The sequence below is a fragment of the Sitophilus oryzae genome, unplaced genomic scaffold, assembly GCF_002938485.1.
Source record: "Sitophilus oryzae breed Bouriz unplaced genomic scaffold, Soryzae_2.0 scaffold_1716_pilon_pilon, whole genome shotgun sequence".
Classification (NCBI taxonomy): domain Eukaryota; kingdom Metazoa; phylum Arthropoda; class Insecta; order Coleoptera; family Curculionidae; genus Sitophilus; species Sitophilus oryzae.
This window is the reverse complement of record NW_022146409.1, coordinates 1,804,715-1,829,162: the sequence shown is the minus strand read 5'-3', so window position 1 is coordinate 1,829,162 and position 24,448 is coordinate 1,804,715. Positions and strand designations below refer to the sequence as shown.

Sequence of the window (24,448 nt, the reverse complement as noted above, 5' to 3'; positions counted from 1 at the left end):
AAAAATGAAAATAAATATTTTATTTTTACGGCATTACTGATTTTCGATAAATTTATGTTACTTATGTTCTAAAAAATGTTTTACTCTACTTATATTTTCTAATAAATGGTTAAATATTATACTACAGATTTCTTTTAAGATTGATCAAATTAGCCAACGACTCTTACTTTAAAAGCAGCAAAATTGCGTATTAGAAATTAACAGTATTTATTTAAATCTGTATACATGGTGTTTCAGAACATATGCAAAAAAAACCTCTAAAGAGTTATTCTAAATTACTATCTATTTGTTGCCGTATTATTATCATTTTTTTTTTGAAAAATTCAAAATTTTTAACATTTTTTCTCATGAAAAAGATCCATAAACGTGTTGAAGACCAAATAATATTTTCAAGGTTTAAAATGTGTCGAGTTTTACTTTATCAAACATTTATTAAATCTATCTTTGGTTTATACATCACAATATCTTTAAACTCTTTATAATATGAGGCAATGTAAAAAACTACCCCTAGAACTAGAACCCACTCGCTCACTGTGCTGACTAAGTGATATTCGTAGCCTCCGGAATCTTCAAACCATTGCGTTACATCTTCGCCTACAACAAAATATAAAAGAGGTTAGGTATATTAAAACTATTTTTTATTTTTATATCCAAGTGTAATAAACTATCGTCGTTTATTTTGCTACAGAAAATAAACAGAGAAAAATAATACCAAATATTAATTAAAGACAATATACATTTTGACCGGCATGGAAAAATGACATTTTAAACTGTTCATTATTTTAAAGTTTATAATATAATATATAATAATTGTTTGGGTCGATTTTGATATTTTTTTAAGGAATTTGTTGCTAAATTATTTGACGCTTTGTTAAAGCTTGATCATTCAGAACCTCGTAATTAGTGGAATAAATTAGTGGTTTCAATTATACTTTATACTTTTTAGTTTACGCTTATTCACAATGGTTAAAATAATTTTTACACAATTAAAATTAACAGAATATCCTAACAACAGCTTAGGTTAGTCAGTTGTATCTATAGAGGAAGTCTAATATTTTTTAGCTTTTCTTCTTCTTTTTTTTTATGATGGCTCTGCTACAAGGCAACCGCCATCAAGGCGACTGATTCTTATCTGAGTAAAATGTATAATGGGTAAATTTTAAAATAACTAACTTCTATGAAAGTAACCTGTGACCTGTGACTGTAAAATGTTCTTGTTTTAAAAAAGACATTCTAATTAACGTTGTAATATGTCTTCTATCTATGTACTGGAAATTTTTAAACCATTGTTTATCTGGGAAGATTGTTTGTATATTAAAATACACATGCTTTTTTCCTTTCATACAAGATTTCCAATTTATTTTATAATTACACAAAATATCAGTTTTAATTGAATTAAAAATATCTATTGAATCCATCTCCATAGATTTCGGAATATTTAAATCTTTTCCAATATTAGCCAACAAATCTGCCTCTGTATTTCCCAAGATATTGGAATGACCTGCAATCCAGGCAATCCTGATGTCAAAGCCATTAGAATTTGCTATACAAATTAAACGTTTGGTTCTTAAGGTCCAATAATCAGCAGATGCTTTAAAGAGATTTTTACTAATTTTTTGAATTGAACTTTTGGAGTCTGAAAAGATAATAACACTACGCAAGTTCTTTTTAATAGCAAACTTTACTACATCATGAATAGCTATGGTTTCTGCCTTACAAATACTTAAAGAATCAGGTAGTCGGGAAGAAAATTTAAAATTTATATAAGGATATATATTCCAAATCCTGTTCTTTTATCTTTTTTAGATGCATCTGTTAAAATAAAAATATGAGAATTTTTAAAACGTTCAGATACTGACAAAAATTGTTCCTTAATAGAAAAATCATGTTTATTAATTTGACAATCAACTAATTTAATAGAATCATTCAAAATATTAAAACTAACTTCATAACACGGAAAATTTTGACTGACATAAATATTATCAATATAAGGCAGAAAGTCATGTAAAGCTGAGACCACATAAGGTACATTATTAGTATTAATATAAATTGGATTAACAGTTTTTCTAATATTGTAAATTAAATTTATTAATGGATTATTTCGTAAAGTTAACAATTTAGACAGAAATTTGCCTACAAGTATTTTTCTTCTACATTCTAAATCAATCATAGAAGATTCTCCCAACAACGCTAATCTAGGAGTAGATTTCATACAACCTAGACAAATACGTAAACCCTCAAAAAATACTACATCTAATTTATTTAAATTTTTTTGACTACTTGGTTTAATAAAAATTGTTGCAAATTCCAAATAATATCTCACCAGAGCAGAAAAAATAATTAAAAGGGTACAAGGATCAGCTCCCCACCACACTCTACAAACAGCCCTTAAAACATTTAAGGCTTTTTTGGCCTTATTAGTAATATTTTCAATATGCAAATCCCACTTCAAATGTTTTTCAAAAATAACGCCCAAGTACTTCACATTATGTTTATATGGAATAATGTGATTTCCAAGTTGAATCAATGGTAGCTGATCTCTCCGTTTGCCCTTAGTGAACCATACTGCCTCACATTTTTCCAAAGATAAAGAAAGATCTCTATTAATAAGAAAATCATTTACAAGCTCCAAAGCATTATTAATTTTTTCAGACATCTCAAGTATATTTGAACCCTTAACAAAAATTACCAAATCGTCCGCATAACCAATAATCTTTACATTTAAATAATTTTTAAAAAGTTCTGAAATATAAATATTAAAAAGAATAGTACTTAATGGAGAACCTTGCGGAATACCTTTAGTTGCTAAAACCTGATCTAAGAAGGAACCATCAGATTTTCTGGAAAATAACAATCTATTTTTCAAAAATCTAAAAATTAAATTAGATAATTATACTGGAATTTGTAAATTAATAAGCAAATTATAGAGTTTGTATATGTTAACATTATCATGTGCAGATTTTATATCTAAGAAAAGAGCAATAACTGAATGTTTTTTTTTTTTTGTTGCTTATAAAATCAAGTTTTTGCTTATAAAATCAACTTTTGATTTCTAACCACAATTTTTCTTGACGGAAGACAATAATCAAAGGTCAAGATGACATTTCTCGCAAATTTTGAAGTATAATTAGGTAGTGGAAAAGTTAAAAGTTTGATAACTTTTTCTACTAATTGAAAATGTCTACCACTAATTTTAACATTTGGAACGCTTACATTGAAATTAAAGGAACCAATTTCTACGCTAAAGCTTCATTCAGAATCTCGAAAGCAGTGAAATAAATTAGTAGTTTCAATTAGCCGTAGAAGTTTGTTCACCTAATTTTAATGTAAGCATTCAGAACGTCATAATTATTAGTGGTAGTAGAATTTAGAATAAGTGGGAGGGGGTGAATCACTGCGACCTTACAGATCTATTGTGTCCCCCTTTCTTGAGTTATAACTCATCATACAGTCCCATGGCTTTGACAAAATTTCAATTAGTGGAAAAAACTAACTAACTTTTCCACTACCTAATTATACTTCAAAATTTGCGAGGAATGTCATTGTTGCCGTTAATTATCACCCGTCAAGAAACATTTTGGTTAGAAATCAAAAGTTTATTGTTTTATAAGCTAAATATTATGCTTTCTCTATAGTATGGATACAACACTACCGCAAGCTGTTGCTAGGATATTTTATTACTTTTAATTATGTTTTTTAGACATTGTCAATGATCTTAAACTAAAAAGTATAAAATGTAATTGAAACCACTAATTTATTCCACTAATTGGGAGGTTCTGAATGAAGCTTAATTGAAACCACTAATTGCGAGGTTCTGAATCAAGATTTAGCCTCTTTTCAAATAAAAAATTAAAATCTTTTATTGGCTTATTAATCAAAAAAAAAACAAAATGCTATTTTGGCAAAAGTTTGAAACACCCTCACAAGAAATTATCGAGAAAAGGCGCGTATTCTCTCGATAATTTGTTTTTGATTCATCTCAATTTATTTTCTTGCAGATAATCGATTTTGAAGAAGACTATAACAATTAATAACAACTTTGTTTCTAACCGTACCTTTATTTCGTGTTCATCACTCATTGCTATTTTACTGGTTTATTGAAGAGAACCAAAATAAAGACACGCCTTTAAATCGTTAGTGTCTTCTTCAAAAGCGAATATCTCTAATAAAAATATAGCTAATGAGAATCAAAAAACAAACTATTGAGAAAAAATGCGCTTTGATGATGAAGTGGATTTTACATTCCACTCTTTGTTAAACTATCCCACAGTAGTTGTACATATTGTACAACCTTTAACGGACCACACAGACCACCGGGCCTAAGGCCCGGCCTTATGGGCCTTATGGTAAAATAGGCCCTGCACAGGGTGTTTCAGGCTTTGGCTAAAATAACAATATTTTGTGTACCTTTATATAGGGTAATTCACGGCGATGGCACGTTAGACGTTTATGGAGAACCAGATGATTCTTCTTCTTTCTTCTCAAACTCTCCTTTTCAGGAGAGAGTTGCGTTGCCTAGTCTGCCAGGGCCATTCTGGCAAAGTACGTTTATGCTTTTCTTTTTTCTGAGTGATAACGTTTTATGGACCTTCACTGATGTATCTTCCTTAACGACTAACAATTATTGAGGCTCTGATTATTCAGTTATGCATGCATTCTACGAGTACTAAGCAGCTCTAAGTCCCAATAATTACTGTATTTATTAATAATATTACTGCATTTCATGAAAATGTGATTATGACATTTCAAATTTGCGGCTAGTTTTTTTTTCTTAATTATAAGGTTAATGTTAGGCTTGTTATTAGTAAATATTTAGAGTTTTAAATTACTAACATTCAAAAACAAAGTGATTTGTTTTATGTGTTTCGTCTTGTTGAATTTGAAAAGGACGTTATGCATCAGGGAAATCGGTTTTTGCTCTATCTCATATTGTCGAAATAGAAGTATAAGAATTTTTGGTGACTATAATTATGTGAACACGCTATTATCAAAACATCATCACACTGACACAATTTGTCTCTATTGATTCCGATTTTATAGAGACGTGACGGGGATAAGCAATGGTTTGATCAGAGTCGACACATGGTGGTTATTTGTTGGTTCGTCAAGGATTTGTATTGTTTGAACCTGTATGGCTGCTGAACTGTAGTGCAATATTCTTTCCCTTTTATTCTACCAATCGTTACAAATCTTTCTTTCCGTTTATTGTATATGATTCTTTTTCATTTTTGGCATAAAGGTTTTATAATTTGCTTTGGGTGTTGGTGTGGGATGTAGGAGCCCACCAGCGTTGTCCAACTTGTCTGTTTCCTCATATCCATGAATGTATGACTTCGTATCCATGCTAATTGTACGTCCCTTTTGTTTATTAATTTCCTTCTTGTGACCAGTGTTAGTTCGTCCGTTTCAGCGTCTATTCCAGTTTTGCTTATCTTCTTTACGGCACTTCATGAATCAGAGAATATAACTGCCTTGGCGATGTCATATTGTTCTATTTTAAGTAGGACAATGTATATAGCATAAACTTCTGCAGAACAGACCTGCTCCATCTTTCTAAAATATTTTCGGCATTACAGTGTTGTCGCATCAATGAAACACTCAGTATATTATTACATTTTTCGAAACGACTTTCATATCTCATAGTTTATTTTTCTATGTTCTATCTATTATCTCATAGTTATTTTATCTTTTAGTTTCTCTATTATACTAACCTATACTTATCTCTAATAGTTTTTAAGATAAAAAATAAAATATGTGTGAAATTGGAAATGATCCTGAATAAGCATTGGTAAAATCATGATTTTTTCCCGGACCGGGAAATATACCGGCAGGGTTAATTAAATCAGGACCGAAAAAACTGTACGAACACTTAAGGAAAATATTCCAGGACTGCATAAACGGAACGGATGTACCACAAGAATGGAATGAGGCTTACCTCTCAACTATATACAAAAAGGGAGATCGTACTAAGTGCGAAAACTACAGGGGAATATCAGAAACAGCCACCGTGAGTAGAATATATGGAAAAATTTTGAGAAATAGGATCGACAACGAATACCAAGAAATAGAAGCCGAAGAACAAGCAGGATTTAGAGCCGGAAGATCGACGGTGGACCACTTATTTACAGTCACTCAAGTAATAAGTAAAAAGAGCAATATAAACCAAGAGCTACATCTTGTGTTCGTGGACCTGCAGAAGGCATACGACAGCGTTCCCCTTGTGAGACTTTGGGAAGCTATGGAAAAAACCAATATAAATGTAGAGCTAATAAAAGCAGTGGAATCATTATATAAACAAACAAAAACTAGAATAAAAGTCGGCAAAAAGTTAACAACAGGATTTAATGGAACCAAAGGTCTGAAACAAGGGTGCTGTATTTCACCAACACTGTTCAAGATATATCTCGAACAAGTTCTCAAAGGTTGGAAGTAAAAATGTAGAAATATGGGAGTACACATAGGAAATAGCATGCTCTATACACTTTGCTTCGCGGACGATCAGGTAATCATAGCACAAGATTACGATGACATAAATTATATGACACGTAAGCTTATAGAAGAATATCAGAAATGGGGACTCGAGATCAATACTAACAAAACAGAATATATGTGTATCGGAGGAGAACAACAAGATCTAATACTAGAAGAAGGGAAGAAAATTAAGTGCTGCACAAAATACAAATATTTGGGTATGCAAATCACAAATGATGGACTGTTGGATACAGCAATTAAAGAACGAAACCAACTTGGAAGGAATGCTATCACGGTATTGAATGGGATACTGTGGGACAGAAGCATAAACAACAAGAACAAAACTCTAATATACAATACCATCATAGAGAGTATAACCACGTACAGCTGTGAAGTCTGGCCAATTAAGGAAACAACAAAACGAATGCTAGAAGCTACAGAGATGGATTTTTGGAGAAGATCAGCAGGCAAATCAAGACTCGAGCGAATAACTAATGAACACATAAGAGAGATTATGGAAGTTAAACATACGATAGTGGACGACATAAAGAACAGGCAACTCATATGGTACGGGCATGTCCAAAGAATGGCAGAAATAAGAATCCCAAAGCAAATTATAAACTGGAAACCTGCAGGAAGAAGAAAACCGGGTAGACCGAGAAGAAGTTGGCAGGAAGGGATTGACACGTTTATGGAGGAAAGATCTCTCGGAGACGTTGCATGGAGAGACAGACAGGCATGGAGAGATGGCATCGGAAGACGTAGAACGAAACCGATTAATTATAATATATATATATATATATATATATATATATATATATATATATATATATATATATATATATATATATATATATATATAAAGTTATACTAAAGTTATACTACTACTTGGTTTGAATATTTGTCATAACAACGATTTTCTTTAAACGAAACAATTATAATAGAATTATTATCTTTTAAATGGCTTTACTGAAGAAACCAGAAGGTTTAGTTATAAGAACATGATATATCGTTATAAAGCAATTTTATTTGGGTTTTGATTTTTTAGATAATATTCATAGAGTTGAATTTAAAATAACAAAGATTTGAGTAGTTTTATAACAAAACGTCGAAAAAACAATAATTTTTTCTGACCTATCTGTTTGATATCCAATCAGTTGATTTAGATAGATTGGATATGCCGACTTTTCTTAACCTATAAACCAAATTTCAACTTTCAATATGTCGAATTTATGATTTAACCAATGCTTATTTAAGATAATGTTTTTATCAATTTTACACAAGTTTTATTTTTTATCTCGAAAACTACCAGAGAACAGGTATAGGTTAGTATAATATAAAAATTATGAGATATCAAAGTAGTTTTCGAAAATGTAATATTATACCGGGTGTCCCATTCAAAAACACAAAGATGTTACCACTTTTCAAATGATGCGGCAACACTGTAATGCTCAAAATATTTTGGAAAGATGGAGCAGGTGTCTTTATGCAAAAATCCAAATTTTCAAAAAAATCCTATCCACCGGTTCTCCATAAACCTCTAACGTGCCATGGCGGTGAATCACGCTGTATAATAAATAGATGGTTTTCTGTTGTTTCATAAATCATAAGTTTTACAAAAAAGCAGCCAACGTTTGCAAATATAAGACAAGGATAGAGAAAAAGAGACAGCCTGTACATTCTGGGAGAACATTTTTGTTTTTATTTACTTGTATTTAAATATTCTTTTTATTTATGGTAAGGACTATTTGTATAAAAAAGAAAAGAAATCCGTTACACACTAAACTAAAATACTGAGTTATATACTCTTGATTAATAATTAGTAAACATTTTTAAATATTATTCATGACATTATGGTGAAGTTTCGTTTTGAGAATATTATTTTTTAAATTACAAGATATACAGGGTGTCCCAGAAATAAGTGCAAATATTTTAACTGGTAGTATAGTTCAACCCCAGAAACACGCCTATGAGGTTTTTTTCGCGAAAAAAAAATTTTGAAAATTCGAATTTTTTTTAGTTTTTAGTTAAAAAACATAATTTCTTGATAATATGGCAACATAGGTATTAGATTAAATTTACAAGAAAGAAAATCCAGAAAAGATCCAGTGGTTTTCAAAATTTTGGCAAAAAATCATTTTTTTTGGAAATGTTCAAAGTAAAATAACTCCGTTATTTTGGACTTATTTGAAAAACGATAAAGAGAAAATATGTTTCTTTTATCGAGATCCACCACCCCTTAAAATATTTGCACTTATTTCTGGGACACCCTGTATAGATATTTATTATTTATGGCCCTATTAAAGTAGTTAAAAATGTTGTTATCTGCATTTAATTGTTTTTTTATCTCCTATTTCTAAAGTTATAAATTGTTATGATTTAATTTTATATTATACAATACGATCGAAAATAAAACGGCAAGTTGGTTTGGAAATGAAGATCGGTGTAATTCCTTATTTCTGTCATTCGTTCCTTATTTCTGTCGTTCGCTGTCATTTTAAATATTCTATTTAAAATGACAGCGTTTTCATTTCTAAGCGCCAACCTTAACGCTATTATTTTTTCGATCGACCTTACCTTATTTACCTTTATTTGACCTTACCTTTAAAATATAACAGGGATAGTCCTCCAAATGCACCTGTCAGAAACAATGCTAATCCTGATATTACTGTCAAAACTGCTCTGACAGTATTCATGCCAGAGGATCCAAAAGTGGGATATATTTTAAAAGAAATATAGGTCTAAAAATTTAAATTATTTTATTTTTTATACATTCTAACAATGAGATTAAATTAGAAAGATGAAACGTCTTAGTATAAATCCCTATGATTATACCGTATGATCGGTTGAAAAAAAACGGCATCAGCGATAGCTATTGAATGAAGATCGCTGTCATGTTATATGTAAAATTATACGGAGAATGTCAACTGGACGCCGTTTTTTTTTTTCGATCATACGGTACATTATACAGTATAAACATATTAAATACAGTAGTTGCGTGGTATTTTGTAAAGGTGAAAAAATATCGCAAAACGCAATAAATTTTTATTATTTAAAAAAAAGTTTTACTCCGGAACCACTACATTGAAGGTTTGCTTCACTCTCTTTAGACCGGCAAATTGGAAATTATATTTGTTAAAATGTTAAAAATTATTTCGCCATTTTGTCAAGAACTGTTAGAGCTGCCCAAAGAAAATATAACGTAATTTTAAACATTTCCTTTAGAAAAGTGCTTTTAAAATTATTTTCGTCTTTCCGTTTATAGATTTTGTTTTAAATATAAGCATACTGCCATTTTATTTAAAATTTAATTATTGTGATGAAATTAAAAATTTCTTACAATCGTTATTTTCATATATACAGGGTGAGTCTTAAATGAGTGGAAATATTTTCAAGGGTAGTAGATCTCGGTAAAAGAAACATATTTTTTCTTAACCGTTTTTCAAATAAGTCTAAAATAACCGAGTAATTTTAATTTGAAAACTAAAAAAAATATTTTTTGTTAAATTATAGTGGAAGAAAATAGGCCTTCAAATGTTTGTAAACACTTGAATTTTTAATATACTATGTTACTTTGAAAGATCTAAAAACGAATTGTGAAAGATTTTTTAAATTCACCCTCGATTTTTTCGAAATTTCGAATAAACGGTAAGGACTAGAAAAAAAGTTAACATTTTTACATCAAAAATAGCCTCTATATTTTATTTGCTCAAATCAAAATCAACCTTACCTTTCATTAAGAAAGTCCTTACCGTTTCTCCGATATTTGAAAAAAAGAACACTTTATTTATATTTTTCAACCCTTCTCAGTGGCGGACTAAGCCTGTCGGGGGCCCCAGGGCGGCGAAGCTAAATATGGCCCTGGTCTGTTTAGACAATGATATACTTCTAATGCACATTTTGTAAAAATTGAATGACGTATGTATAATGGTTGACAAATTTCAAGTATTTATACAGAGTGTCCCAGGCTGAGCCTGCGTTAGAAGTTTCTAGAAAACTATAATACCTAGATACGAGATTTTGTGCATATCATTGTTTCACAATGAGATCTATCGATTAAAAATATTTTCAATATGACGCGGCACGTTCGGAAGTACCGGAAGTTGATAGCTTTCTTATTTTAAATGGGTGAGCCCATTTTTTATTACATACTTAAATTTTCTGTAAAATTTTATGAACTTTGATATTAAACACTCTATACCTAACGTTAACCGTTTTTGAGAAAAAAAAAATTTTTACAATTTCTGGAGGAAAAAAACTGCCTGTCAAAAATATGTATATAGCCTAAACGTCAAATTTAGTGATTGCCACAGCCACTGTACCATAAAGAGAAGACATGTGGCTATCCATGTCAAAAATTAAATTGTCCGAATGTCATATATAGTAATGGCCGCAGCTGTCATGGAATTGAGCGATTCAAAAATTATCATAAATCATTTTTTTTTTTCAAATGGAAATCCATTTTTTTATTTCACTCGTGAAAAGGCTTTCGTTACATTCGTTTTTAAAATTTGTTACTTTTTGACTATACATGTTCCTGTGCCTAAAATAAATCGTTTTTACGTTATTTAAGATTTAGCTATAAAGCGTAATATGTTTCTTGATTTTAACCAAAAGCCTATGACAGTATATTATCGATCATGATTTCCAAGCAATTCAACTTTGCGCTGTTTTTTATTCGATCGGTATATTATTAAAATATCAACTATTAGATATCATACAGAACGAAAATACATATGAGATATATTTGTATAAATACACTTTTTAAACTTTTAAGGCAGCGGTATAGTTATAATATAGGAAATTCAAATAATTCATTTTCTGAGATATGGAAATAAATTGTCTGACTGTTTGACACTTAATGTCAAAGGAAGCTAGATAAAATCAAGAAAAATATACGTTTTCAAATTAAATCTTAATAACATAAAAACGATTTATTTTAGGTATAGGAATATATCTAGTTAAAACGTAACGAATTGGAAAACCTTTTCACTAGTGAAATAAAAAAGTGGGTTTCCATTTGAAAAAAAAATATTTATGATAATTTTTTAATCGCTCAATTCCATGACAGCTACCGCCATTATTATATGACATTTGAACAATTTAATTTTTAAAATAGATAGCCACATGTCTTTTCTTTATGTCACAGGGGCTGTGATAATCACTAAATTTGACTTTTAGGCTGTACAAATTTTTTTGACAGGTACTTTTTTTCGTCCAAAAATTTTAAATATTTTTTTCTTAAAAATGCTTCCAGGGAAATACCGCGACAAAATATCGCGATTTTGTAAGTCCTCCAAGATCCGAGGGGCCCCTTCGCTGTCTCAGGCCCGTGGCCTCCGTTATACTAAAAACTTCACTGCTCATCATCAGTAATGAAGCTAGAATACAAGTTATGCTGTGCATTGGTTGTAATTTAAAATGTTTATTGAGTATTAAATTTAAAATGTATATTCAGTAAAAATAAATATTGAAACCATTGAAAAATAACTTAAAAGCTAAAATAAATAAATTCAGTCTCAAAATATATAAAAAATAATAATTATTCGATACTTTAAACAAAGAAAATTACCCCTTGATTTAATTTCGTAAATAGAAAATGCCATTGACAATTACTGGGGCCTGATTGATAAATTAAGTTAATATCTGCTTCAATTTATACTGTTTATAGTTGGCGTATACGTATCGTTTGCATACTCCACCTACAAACTGCTTTATAACTACTGAACACATATTGGTCCTGTTTGCCAGTTGAATAAAAAATTACTTATTTTTCGGAAAGACGGGGCCCGGGGCGGACCGCCCCTTCCGCCCCCCTCCCCTTCCGCCCTTTAATTAGGCTAAATTTTTAAAAAGCATCAAAAAGCGGCAATTCTATTTTAAAAAAGATCATCTTTCAGAAACCACTAGGTATAGATTATGATATTATAGTAATAATTTAAAATTCGCTATTTAATGGAAAATCCATTGAACTAAAAATATATATTGAATTCCGTTTAAAACAAAATAAAATACTAATTTATCACAAATACAAAATCCAACCTTAGCTTTAATTATCTGCTGATGATGCTAAAATGGTTAGCGAAACGCGCGCCCATTGCAAACGTAGTGTTTTCGTGTATTGTGGTGAATTAGTGTTTTATTTTGCTGTTTAACACTAAAGGTTCCAACCCTCAACTGTAATTACGTTTAAAAATAAACAACTTTTGTTCGAAAATATATTTAAAACACCGCGTATGTTGACAAAATTATTAAATATTGCCCCGGTATCCCTGTATATAAAAATATATTTTTTAGCAATACAAAAATGTTTAACATACAATGTGGCCAAGAAGTATGACGGATAAACTTACATTAGAGTTCTTATGAGAAATTACATTAATTTTTTTGCGCCATTGTGTCAAATTCTACTCAATCTTAAAACTATTTGATCGTATTGAATATATCAAAATATCAAATGTAGGTCTTTAATAATACCTCTATAACTAAAACAAACCATCCGACAGTAAATGCTGTCCCAGCTCCAATTATATGAACATAAAAATGAGGCCAAACTTGGAAGCATGCTACAACGAACACTCCCAATGCTGCGATCAAGCCCAAGTAGACAGCAATGACATTAAATATTTTCAGTTTTGGTGGCAAATTTAGTTCCTTCTCTTTAGTTGATAGCAATTCTTTCACTTGTCTGTATCTTATATAAATTATGGAAAACACTAAAAATTTAATTCTTATTGTTATATTTGTATACCTATAAATAAAACAATTCAGAGCCAGGAAAATATAAATGTATAAATTAATAAAAAAAAATCAATAATGTACTTTTTTCCACAAACTTAATTCCTGATATATTCACTGGAAAGGGTACAAAACAGTGACTGTTCTGTCATTTCGGTTTACACAAGTTGCAACGGAGACACATTAGGCAACTGTTAAGAATCAAATGGTTCCACCATGTCTCAAACGTATCGGTTTTTGGAAAAACTAGCTGCGAGAGTGCTGAAGTCACGATTGCTAAATCCCGCTTAAGATGGGCTGGTCACTTATGCAGGATGAAAGAAAACCGTCTACCAAAATATCTTCTTTACGGTCAGCTTGTAGAGGATAAGAGGAAACCGGGTAGACAACTAAAAGGATACAAGGATATTTTCGAGAATATTTTTCACGAAAATTTAAAGGGAATAACCATGCAGAATCAGTGGAAGGAAGCAGCGCACAATAGGACGCAATGAAAAAAAAAATGTAAACTCAGTTAACAACGACAAACAAAAAGTAAAGAGGCAACAAGTTAATGACATTTTTGAATGCCCGGAGTGCGGAAGAGAGTAACATCGCTTATCGGGCTTTTCAGTCATGGAAAAGCTCATGAAAGAAAACGCCCTGCATAACCATCTTCGTGTCAAACACTCGTCACCGAGTAATGACGTGTGTTAAGTTAGCACAACCACTTTAAAAAAAATATATGAAACTATGTGGAATAATTGCCGTAAATTAGCCGTAAATTTGCCGTGAAAACGAAAAATGTGCCGCTCTTCGCTAAGTATGTTAAATCAATGGTTGTGCTAAGTTAATATTAAGTTAGCACAACCACCATTGGAAATCAGTGAAAGAACACAGTTATGAATTTTATAGCATAGCAGGAGTTTGCCGTTTTTTTGCCGTTCTTAGATACAATTAAAAAAAGTATCCTCCGATTATTCTCTATCCCCCTGCAACAACAAATGTAATAGCATCAAGGTCACATATTAAGTTAGCACAACCATTCCAGTAAACGTTTAGTAAAATGTCTGAAATTAGGTGGAACAATTGCCGTAAATTAGCCGTAAATACACCATGCAAGCGAAAAATTTGCCGCTCTATTATTTGTTTACAAAATCGATAATTAACGTCAACAATAACGTTAAATTAGCGCGATTTTTCTTAAAATTCACTAAATAGGATCAATAATAACTTTTTAGTACAAAAGGAATATGTCGTAAATAAACCGCGAAATCGAAAAATTTGCGGCTCTTCTATTTCTTTATAAAATCTACAGGGTGATTCAGGCTTCCGAAAAAGCTCTATGTTAGGTTTTTGGTTTGCGAATTTTATTTCATTTTTTTATATAATATGGGCAATGGTAACGCACATTTTGAAAATATTTTTGTCAGCATACAGGGTGATTCAGTATATATAGTATATGAAATTGGGGTATTTTGAAACAGAAATTTAGTGGCAAATCCACTGAATTAAAAAAATATATAGTATCCCATTTAAAAATATACAACTTTGGTTTGAAAATATGTTTGAATCACCCCAAACATATTTTCAAACCAAAGTTGTATATTTTTAAATGGGATACTATATATTTTTTTAATTCAGTGGATTTGCCACTAAATTTCTGTTTCAAAATACCCCAATTTCATATACTATACCTAATGGTTTTTGAAATATAGCCGTTTTTAAACTAAATTTATTGCTTATTTAAAGTTCTCTGAAAATTCTAAATTCGAAGAATTTAAAAAAAAAATTAACAGGAAGTACTGAATAATAGTGTCTTCTTCAAAATTCGGTCTTCCAGAATTTGCAATCTTGTTTGATATATACAAGGTGAGTCAAAACTAAATGTTGTATTATCATCTACTATTTTAAATGGAACACCCTGTATTTTGTGTTATAATCGAAATAAAAGAGCGGCAAATTTTTTAATTTCACGGCTTGTTTACGGCATATTCCTGTTGTACTATAAAGTCATTATTGATACCATTTAGTGAATTTTAAGAAAAATCGCGCTAATTTAACGTTATGGATTACGTTAATTAAAAAGAATATCGATTTTATAAACAAATAATAGAGCGGCAAATTTTTCGATTGCATGGTGTATTTACGGCTAATTTACGGCAATTGTTCCACCTAATTTCAGACATTTTACTTAACGTTTACTGGAATGGTTGTGCTAACTTAATATGTGACCTTGACGCTATTACATTTTTTGTTGCAGGGGGATAGAGAATGAACGGAGGATATTTTTTTTAATTGTATCTAAGAACGGCAAATTCCTGCTATACTATAAAATTCCTAACTATGTTCTTTCACTGATTTCCCATGGTGGTTGTGCTAACTTAATATTAACTTAGCACAACCATCGATTTAACATACTTAGCGAAGAGCGGCAAATTTTTCGTTTTCACGGCAAATTTACGGCTAATTTACGGCAATTATTCCATATAGTTTCATATATTTTTTTTAAAGTGGTTGTGCTAACTTAACACACGTCGAGTAATGGCAGTAAGTTAGCAAGTAATTTTCTGTTATTTTTTGGATTTCGCCTGTCAAAATCTCCCTTCATTCTTTGGGTAGACTCAATCCTCTAACATTTTGAAGATTATAGTGTCTGGTTATAGTGTATATTGGAATATACTAAAATGTTAAATGTTTTAGAAATAATAAGAATGATAAAAGGTCTTTTATAAAATATGAAAAAACTGGGGCCGTAAAAAAGTTAAATAATTAACTATAAGCTAACTGTTTTCGTGATTAATAGTTAAAACATGCACGTATACGCACAATTAATATAATCTACAAAATAAACTTACTTAATAACGATCCGAGGCCTAACATAAACGAAAATATACATTTTTCTATTGACCATGCTCCTGTATCACTAACGTATGGAAAAACTGCAGGTATATCTTTTTTTAAAACCCCTATAGTGTATCTGAAATAGAAAAAAAGCACATAGAAAACTAAATATACGCCTTATATGCCTCATAATAGCCTTATATTTATTTTAATTTTGCAATGTTGTATATGTCCCTTCCCCTAGATGATACAAGATCTTGTCGCTAATATTATAAAATGAACTTAAAAGAAGCACCTAGTCAGGTGCTAGGGGAAATCCCCTCTTTGGCACTTTGGCTAGGTTTAAGGAGCATCTCGCTGCCTTGTCCCTGGCATAACCACCCAGCCCTGGATCTCGGCTTAACCGCCTGAACCAAGAGAAGACAACATCGCCAAAAACCTAAATTCTACGATGGATGGCGGGACCAGGTCAAAGGGATGCATGGCTAGATAAAAGACTTTCTGGTGTCAACCTTTAGGGCACCAGAGAACATCTCATTGTATTTACACCTTACTTTCATATGCGGTGCTCTGTAGAAGGGGACAGACTAATCCTTGCGGTGAAGCTGGAGGGAAACCTCCTACTAACACTGAGAACATTAACAGTGGAACCAAGGGACCAACTCAGACAAAGGGCACTACAGCAGAAATATATACAGCAGAGGTAGCTGACACTTGTGCGAGATCAGTCTCCACAAGTGACAAACAAGCTACCACCTCCTCTAGTAAGAGTCTATCGCTAGATCCAACAGATTACGCAAGCTACCGTTTCCTCTACCCGGCCTGGGTCAACCAGGCGGGCTAGATGACCCGCTGAGAGTAGATCTCAGCGAAGCTAGAGTACGGAGATATCTCTGACTGCTCCACGATTTTGCTCCAGAGGAAGCAAAAGAGAAAACACTCCTCCAAAACAGGGAGAGTAAAGGAAGCAAGAAACAGTCTGGTGCATCTCCACTAAAGGGCAATAGAGAGAGCGAGAATCTCTCACCTTCGTCAAAAAAATTACTGCATATTCTTTTTAGTAATTGTCATTGTCATTTGATTTAGGGTTATCATTTTATTAACGGACCTCGATCAATGTCAAAATTTCTTTTCAGAAATTGTCATTATCATTTGATTTGAGGTTATAATTTTATTGACGGACATCGATCTATGTCAAAATTAAAAAATATAAACACAACTATGATCTCAGACACACCCTAAAACTCATATTTGACAAATAATGATGACGTAACGGTGAACGATGCCTGAACAAACTGTACGAAGTATTTTTCAATATTATTGTAAATTGAATAAATGAATCAAGCGAAAGAATAATTTTTCTACTAAGTATAATAAAAATTAAAAAAATCGTTAGTACATAAAATTTAGTTAGTGTAGTTTAGTGCTACTAACCTACAAAAATCAAATTAGCCATTTTGTTCAATAGCAATCTGCTCTTTGTCAATGGTAAATTAAATTTCGATATGATTATAGAAGAAAATTTATCAAAAAAGAATCAAAATATTTTCAATACTCTATAAAAATATAGTAATTAGATGGTTCCATCGTAGTTATTATTAAACTCATTTTGCGTTCAATTAAAAAATAGCAAAGCGATAAATTCACCATGTCAAATGCTCAGTTTCAATGCAGGATCAATTACTTAATTAAAGTAAATTAATTAGATAATTATAGCCAGCTAATCAAGTTCAACTGTATTGATTGGCAAACAAGCTGAAATTCTCCTTAACTAATTTTATGAAATACATTGCTTCCTATAATAGGTATGTATTACATATAGTAATTAAAATAAAAAAAATACAGATATACCGGGTGCGTCTCAAAAATGGCTCACCCCTATTACTTTTTTTCAGATAAAAAACTAGAATTGGTATGTTAATATATGACATAAATTAGGAATGATTTGCGTATTCAGTTGTTTTTGGTCACTTCCTGTTTCACCGGAAATTACTAAAATTTTTGATTTTTAAATGGCATCTTTGATATATTTTTACTTTATTCGATAGAAAATGACACTCTGAATAGAATGACATGTATGTCAACTTTTGACATTTTCGCTCTAAAAAAATCGTATTTTAAATTTCAATCTAGAGTGCCATGACTGTGTCAAAAACAATAATTTTTAATCAAGGATCTTTGGAAAAATAGATTTGATCGTCTAATGTTTTTCGTGCCTTGTTCTGGTCGGTTAAAAGATGCCCCAATCGTATTTTTAATCACATCTCAATTTTTTTTCAAATGGGACAAGGGTGGCTCATTAGCATATTTTTTAGGAAAAGCATTTTTTGTGAATAATTTGTTACCACACACTTAATATTTCGAGACAAATTGTCGTTATGTAGTAATAGTTATTATATGCATGTTACAATTTCAAATAAACTATATGCGGAAATGTCAAAAGTTCACATATGATGTGTCATTCTATTGAGAGTGTCATTTTCTATCGAATAAAGTAAAAAAATACTGAGGGTGTCATTTAAAAATCAAAAGTTGTAGTCATTTCCGGTGAAACAGAATGTAACCAAAAACAATTGAATTCGTCAACCAATCCTAATTTATGTCATGTACTAACATACCAAATATCGTTTTTTATCTGAAAAAATAAAAAAGTTATAGAGGTGAGCCACTTTGAGATGCACCCGGTATAGTGTGGTACAACATTAATCCAATAAACATAATAGGTAATGCGGAAACTATAATTCTGTTTTGTAGACATTTTAAAATTTATCATCAAACGTTGTGGTTTAAATTTTCTAAGCTGAGTTAGTAAAAAAATCATAGTGAAAGACAAAATATCTATAAAAGACACCAGTGACTGTCCCAGCATCAACAATTTTAATATGCGTGTATTTTGAGTAAAGTCTTCGTTTACAGGGTGAGTCACCAATCCTCCGTGAAAGCTCTATATAAAGTTTTTGGTTTTAGATTTGCATTGCAATATCGTTTATAGCATATTATGAAGTAACGCACATTTAAAAATATGTTTTCAATACAAACGCATTTATAGTAATATAATTCTGTTGTCATTCTTTGATGGGATTGTTACTCATAGAATTTTAATTAACGTCATATTTTTTGCTGTTTTATAATGTTAAAGAAGCACAAAATTTATTTAGTTTAATGTTACGAAAAGGGTGATAATAGTTATAGGAACATTTGATACTCTAACAACAGTAATCAAAATTAATGGTAATCATCTATCAAAGAATGAAATAGAAATGCTATTACCATAGAAATGCTTTTTATTTTTAGGGCTAAGCTCGGGGCTAAGGGAGAAATTAAATTTTATTTTAATGTTTTTTTAATTTTCTCTGAAACGGTATGGAAATTTGGAATAGTATAAGCAGGATTAACTATTTTAGAACAAGCAAAAAATTTTATCAAGAATGCATTTTTTTCAAAATGTCAATAATAAAAAAAGTTTTCTGCTGGTAAAGCCAACCCGGGGACATACCGTAGCTCAGATAAAATTATTAGAACATTTTATCAAAGTAATATTACAATACTTTCAACCAATTTTCTTTCACTTAATATAGGTTGTTTAGAATCTTGAAAAAATATTTCTATGTACAGGGTGGGTAAATTCGACGCTTTTAAACCCTTTTTTATAGGAGATAGGCGAAAACTAATATTGGTGTCTGTAGCTCAATTTTTATCAAAAACATGATGGTGAAAACCGCACATCGATACCTGTTACCGTTTCGGAGTTACGGGGTGTTTTTCAAAAATGTGCATTTTTAACAACAACGCTGTTACTTTTTTGTTATGGAAAATTTTGTATTTTTGTGAAAACATTTCCTAAGCATCTTTTTACATGCGTAGAATTTAATGATTTAATTATATTTTTTTTTAAATTAATAATTTTCTGAAATTATTAATTTAAAAAAATTATACTCTGGTTATCAATAGAAAAATTGATTTTTTATTTAGGACACTCTGTGTATTTTTAATTAAGTGAAAAGAACTTAAAATTACCTTTCCAAAAATATAGCACACTTCATATTTTGTTATAGTCCCCTTCAAAATATATTATTATAAATTCGCCATTTTAAACTAGTATAGGCTTTGGACCCCCTATTGATGATCTGCCCCTTATGGAACTCCAAAACATATTTTTCCAGCAAGACGATTCACCGTCTCAGAACGCTGAAGTGTCAGCAAATTTTTGCAGTCAATTTCGAGAATAATTGAATAGCTAACCAAAATCCCAGCCGTTGGCCGTCGAGGCCGTCGGACTTAGTGCTTGTTATCCTTAGTGGATTTTTATCTTTGCTGCAAAATAAAGGTTCTTATTTTTAAATTGCCCGTATAATTTAAATAAGAATTAGAAGTACTTAGTGATTATGAGAGGGTATCTTTCACCCTCACTGAGTTAACGAATTCCGCGAGAAATATTCAAAAACGGTCCCGTCTGTCCATAACAAAAGACGATCGACATGTCGAACACCTGTAGCAAAATCTCATGTCTTGCTTTGCTATTAATTTTTATTGTTATTATAGATATAGTTTTTAAATGTGTTGATGTTTTTAAATATAGTTTAAATTGTTATAAAATTCTGCATCTCTCATTGCAAATTTTATTTTCGTTTTAATTGCTGCTCACAGCTAGAATTTTTTTGTATTACAGCCAGCGCCGTTCAAAGCCTACTTATTCAAAGTGTTCGAAATTTTATAAACTCTGTATCTCGAAGAGGAATCGAGCAAAATATCAAGTATGCTATATTTTTGGAATAGTAATTTTAGATTATTTTCAATGAATTAAAAATATACAGGGTGTCCAAAATAAAAAATCAAATTTTCTGTTGATAATTCTTAAGTTGTTAATTTAAAGAAAATTATCCTATTTAAACCATTAAATTCTACGTAAAAAGGTGCTTTGGAAATGTTTTCCCTAAAATACAAAATTTTCCGTAGCAAAAAAGTTACAGCTAACAATGCATATTTTCGAAAAACACTCCTAAACTCATAAACGGTAACATATATCGATGTGTGGTTTCCACTATCATGTTTTTAATAAAAATTGAGCTCCAGATACCGATATTAGTTTTCATCTATCTCCTATAGAAAAGAGTGTTTCCCCCTTTAAAAGCGTCCAATTTGACCCACCATGTACAACTTCCTGAATTTTGAAAATGCAATAAATTTATCTTATTTTTTTTATTTTAAGTATTAAAAAAAGTTTCAATACATTCTAAATAATTTTAAACCACGAAACACGCTGATAATTTCTAATATTTGCACACTGATAAATTGCGATAAAAATATGTCTAACATACTTCATATTTGACATTTTACTATACATATATTATTTTATTTAAATCTTATTGTTTTATATTATGTTTCACTTACGTTATAGCAAAGGTAACTGGAAACCACAATCCTTCAATGATAGGCAACACATATGCATATTTTAAGGGCATTTTTTTCAAAATACCTCTTTTGTCCACTTAAATACTTTTAAAATGCTTCTGACACTAAGCTAGAACTACTTTCAAAAACGAACGACATCACTAAGTAATTGTTTGGTACTAATTTCTTTTGAAAAATGAAGTAGGTAGGTACATACAGCCCAATTAAGTACTAGGAAATTAGCAGTAAGGTAGTTAGTAAACTCATTGCAGGTCGTGTTGTTAAATATAGGTACATTTAATTGTAGAACTTTGATATGGAATGGAAACATACACACAAACACCTTTTTTCTATATTAGCGATAAATTATAAGTGGTATTTAAATTATACCGGATCTAAATTGGCTAAAATATATTGAAAATATTGTATTTTAAAAAGCCTAACATACTAGGTGAGAAAAAAAAATTATGTAAAACATTTTCTTACAGAAAGTGTAAGCACTAAACTAAGATTGCCAATAACATTTGTTTATTGTTAATTTAATTACTATAATAGTGTAGTACATTTTGATTATTATAATCTACATAATTTTCAACTACAAAACTATGCAGTATGTACATCTGGTTCCAAAAAAAATGAATACGACTCTACACATTTTTTTCGAATATTTGAGCAGTATATATTAGTATATTTATGTGTCAAGTCTTTTGACATGTTAAGGTTATTGTGATAAAAAATTTTCTGCACCTGGCATGGATGATATTTCTTATTCCGTGTATAAAAATTTACCATTGATTGCTAAAAATTATCTTCATAAAATATATAACAAATGTTTATTTGAAGGTGTGTTACCAGATTCGTGGAAGAAATATAATATTATTAATATCTTAAAACAAAACAAAAATCCTACTTTGCCAGAGAGTTACAGACCTATTGTATTATCTTCATGTGGTGGCAAAATTTTAGAAATTATGACTAAAAATCGTTTAGATTGGTTTTTGGAAAATAAAATTGTGTTTGATAATATTGCTTATTTATCTACTTTTATTTTTGATGCCTTTAATTCGTCACATTCAGTTATTGCTGTTTTCTTAGATATAAAATCTGCATATGATAATGTTAACATATACAAACTCTATAATTTGCTTATTAATTTACAAATTCCAGTAGAATTATCTAATTTAATTTTTAGACTTTTGAAAAATACGTTTATTGTTATTTTCCAGAAAATCTGATGGTTCCTTCTTAGGTCCGGTTTTAGCAACTAAAGGTATTCCGCAAGGTTCTCCATTAAGTACTATTCTTTTTAATATTTATATTTCAGAACTTTTTAAAAATTATTTAAATGTAAAGATTATTGGTTATGCGGACGATTTGGTAATTTTTGTTAAGGGTTCAAATATACTTGAGATGTCTGAAAAAATTAATAATGCCTTGGAGCTTGTAAATGATTTTCTTATTAATAGAGATCTTTCTTTATCTTTGGAAAAATGTGAGGCAGTATGGTTCACTAAGAACAAACGGAGAGATCGGCCACCATTGATTCAACTTGGAAATTACATTATTCCATATAAACATAATGTGAAGTACTTGGGCGTTATTTTTCAAAAACATTTAAAGTGGGATTTGCATATTGAAAATATTACTAATAAGGCTAAAAAGCCTTAAATGTTTTAAGGGCTGTTTGTAGAGTGTGGTGAGGACCCGATCCTTGTACCCTTTTAATTATTTTTCTGCTCTGGTGAGGTCTCATTTGGAATTTGCAACAATTTTTATTAAACCAACTAGTCAAAAAAATTTAAATAAATTAGATCTAGTATTTTTTGAGGGTTTACGTATTTGTCTAGGTTGTATGAAATCTACTCCTAGATTAGCGTTGTTGGGAGAATCTTCTATGATTGATTTAGAATGTAGAAGAAAAAAAATAACTTGTAGGCAAGTTTCTGTCTAAATTGTTAACTTTACAAAATAATCCATTAATAAATTTAATTTACAATATTAGAAAAACTGTTAATCCAATTTATATTAATAGTAATAATGTACCTTATGTGGTCTCAGCTTTACATGACTTTCTGCCTTATATTGATAATCTTTATGTTAGTCAAAATTTTCCGTGTTATGAAGTTAGTTTTAATATTTTGAATGATTCTATTGAATTAGTTGATTGTTAAATTAATAAACATGATTTTTCTATTAAGGAACAATTTTTTTCAGTATCTGAACGTTTTAAAAATTCTCATATTTTTATTTTTACAGATGCATCTAAAAAAGATAAAAGAACAGGATTTGGAATATATATTCCATATATAAATTTTAAATTTTCTTTGCGACTACCTGATTCTTTAAGTATTTGTAAGACAGAAACCATAGCTATTCATGATGCAGTAAAGTTTGATATTAAAAAGAACTTGCGTAGTGTTATTATCTTTTCAGATTCCAAAAGTTCAATTCAAAAAATTACTAAAAATCTCTTTAAAGCATCTGCTGATTATTGGACCTTAAGATCCAAACGTTTAATTTGTTTAGCAAATTCTAATGGTTTTGACATGAGGATTGCCTGGATTCCAGGTCATTCCAATATCTTGGGAAATACAGAGGCAGATTTGTTGGCTAATATTGGAAAAGATTTAAATATTCCGAAATCTATGGAGATGGATTCAATAGATATTTTTAATTCAATTAAAAGTGATATTTTGTGTAATTATAAAGAAAACTGGAAATCTCGTATGAAAGGAAAAAAGCATGTGTATTTTAATATACAATCTTCGCAGATAAAAAATGGTTTAAAAATTTCCAGTATATAGATAGAAGACATATTACAACGTTAATTAGAATGCGTACAGGCCATTGCTTAACAAAAAACCATTTATATAAAATTAAAGTGAAGGAAGATCCATTCTGTGAGTGTGGCTCTGTTGAAGACCTAAATCAAATTTTTTTAGAACGTCCTATAAATTTTTTGTTTAATTTGGATTTATATCAAAAATTTATTGAAATGAATTTTCCTACTCCACTATCAATATTT

The 24,448-nt window shown here is 30.3% G+C and overlaps 2 protein-coding genes across 2 annotated transcripts in view; one reads left to right on the top strand and one right to left on the bottom strand.

The window, feature by feature from the left end:
- Nucleotides 1–406: 406 nt before the first annotated feature.
- Nucleotides 407–21,778, bottom strand: LOC115881315 (DNA damage-regulated autophagy modulator protein 2-like). Its single transcript, XM_030898749.1, has 5 exons — nt 21,424–21,778; nt 16,047–16,168; nt 12,949–13,187; nt 9,074–9,212; nt 407–594 (listed from the first exon to the last, which is right to left on the bottom strand). Exons 1-5 carry the CDS (start codon nt 21,492–21,494, stop codon nt 422–424), a joined length of 744 nt encoding a protein of 247 aa, XP_030754609.1. The 5' UTR covers nt 21,495–21,778; the 3' UTR covers nt 407–421.
- Nucleotides 18,827–24,448, top strand: part of LOC115881313 (phospholipase B1, membrane-associated-like) — an 81,733-nt gene continuing 76,111 nt past the window's right edge. Inside the window, exon 1 of the mRNA XM_030898748.1 lies at nt 18,827–18,949. The gene's annotated coding sequence lies outside the window, so the exon portion shown is untranslated. The remainder of the gene's footprint in view (nt 18,950–24,448) is intronic.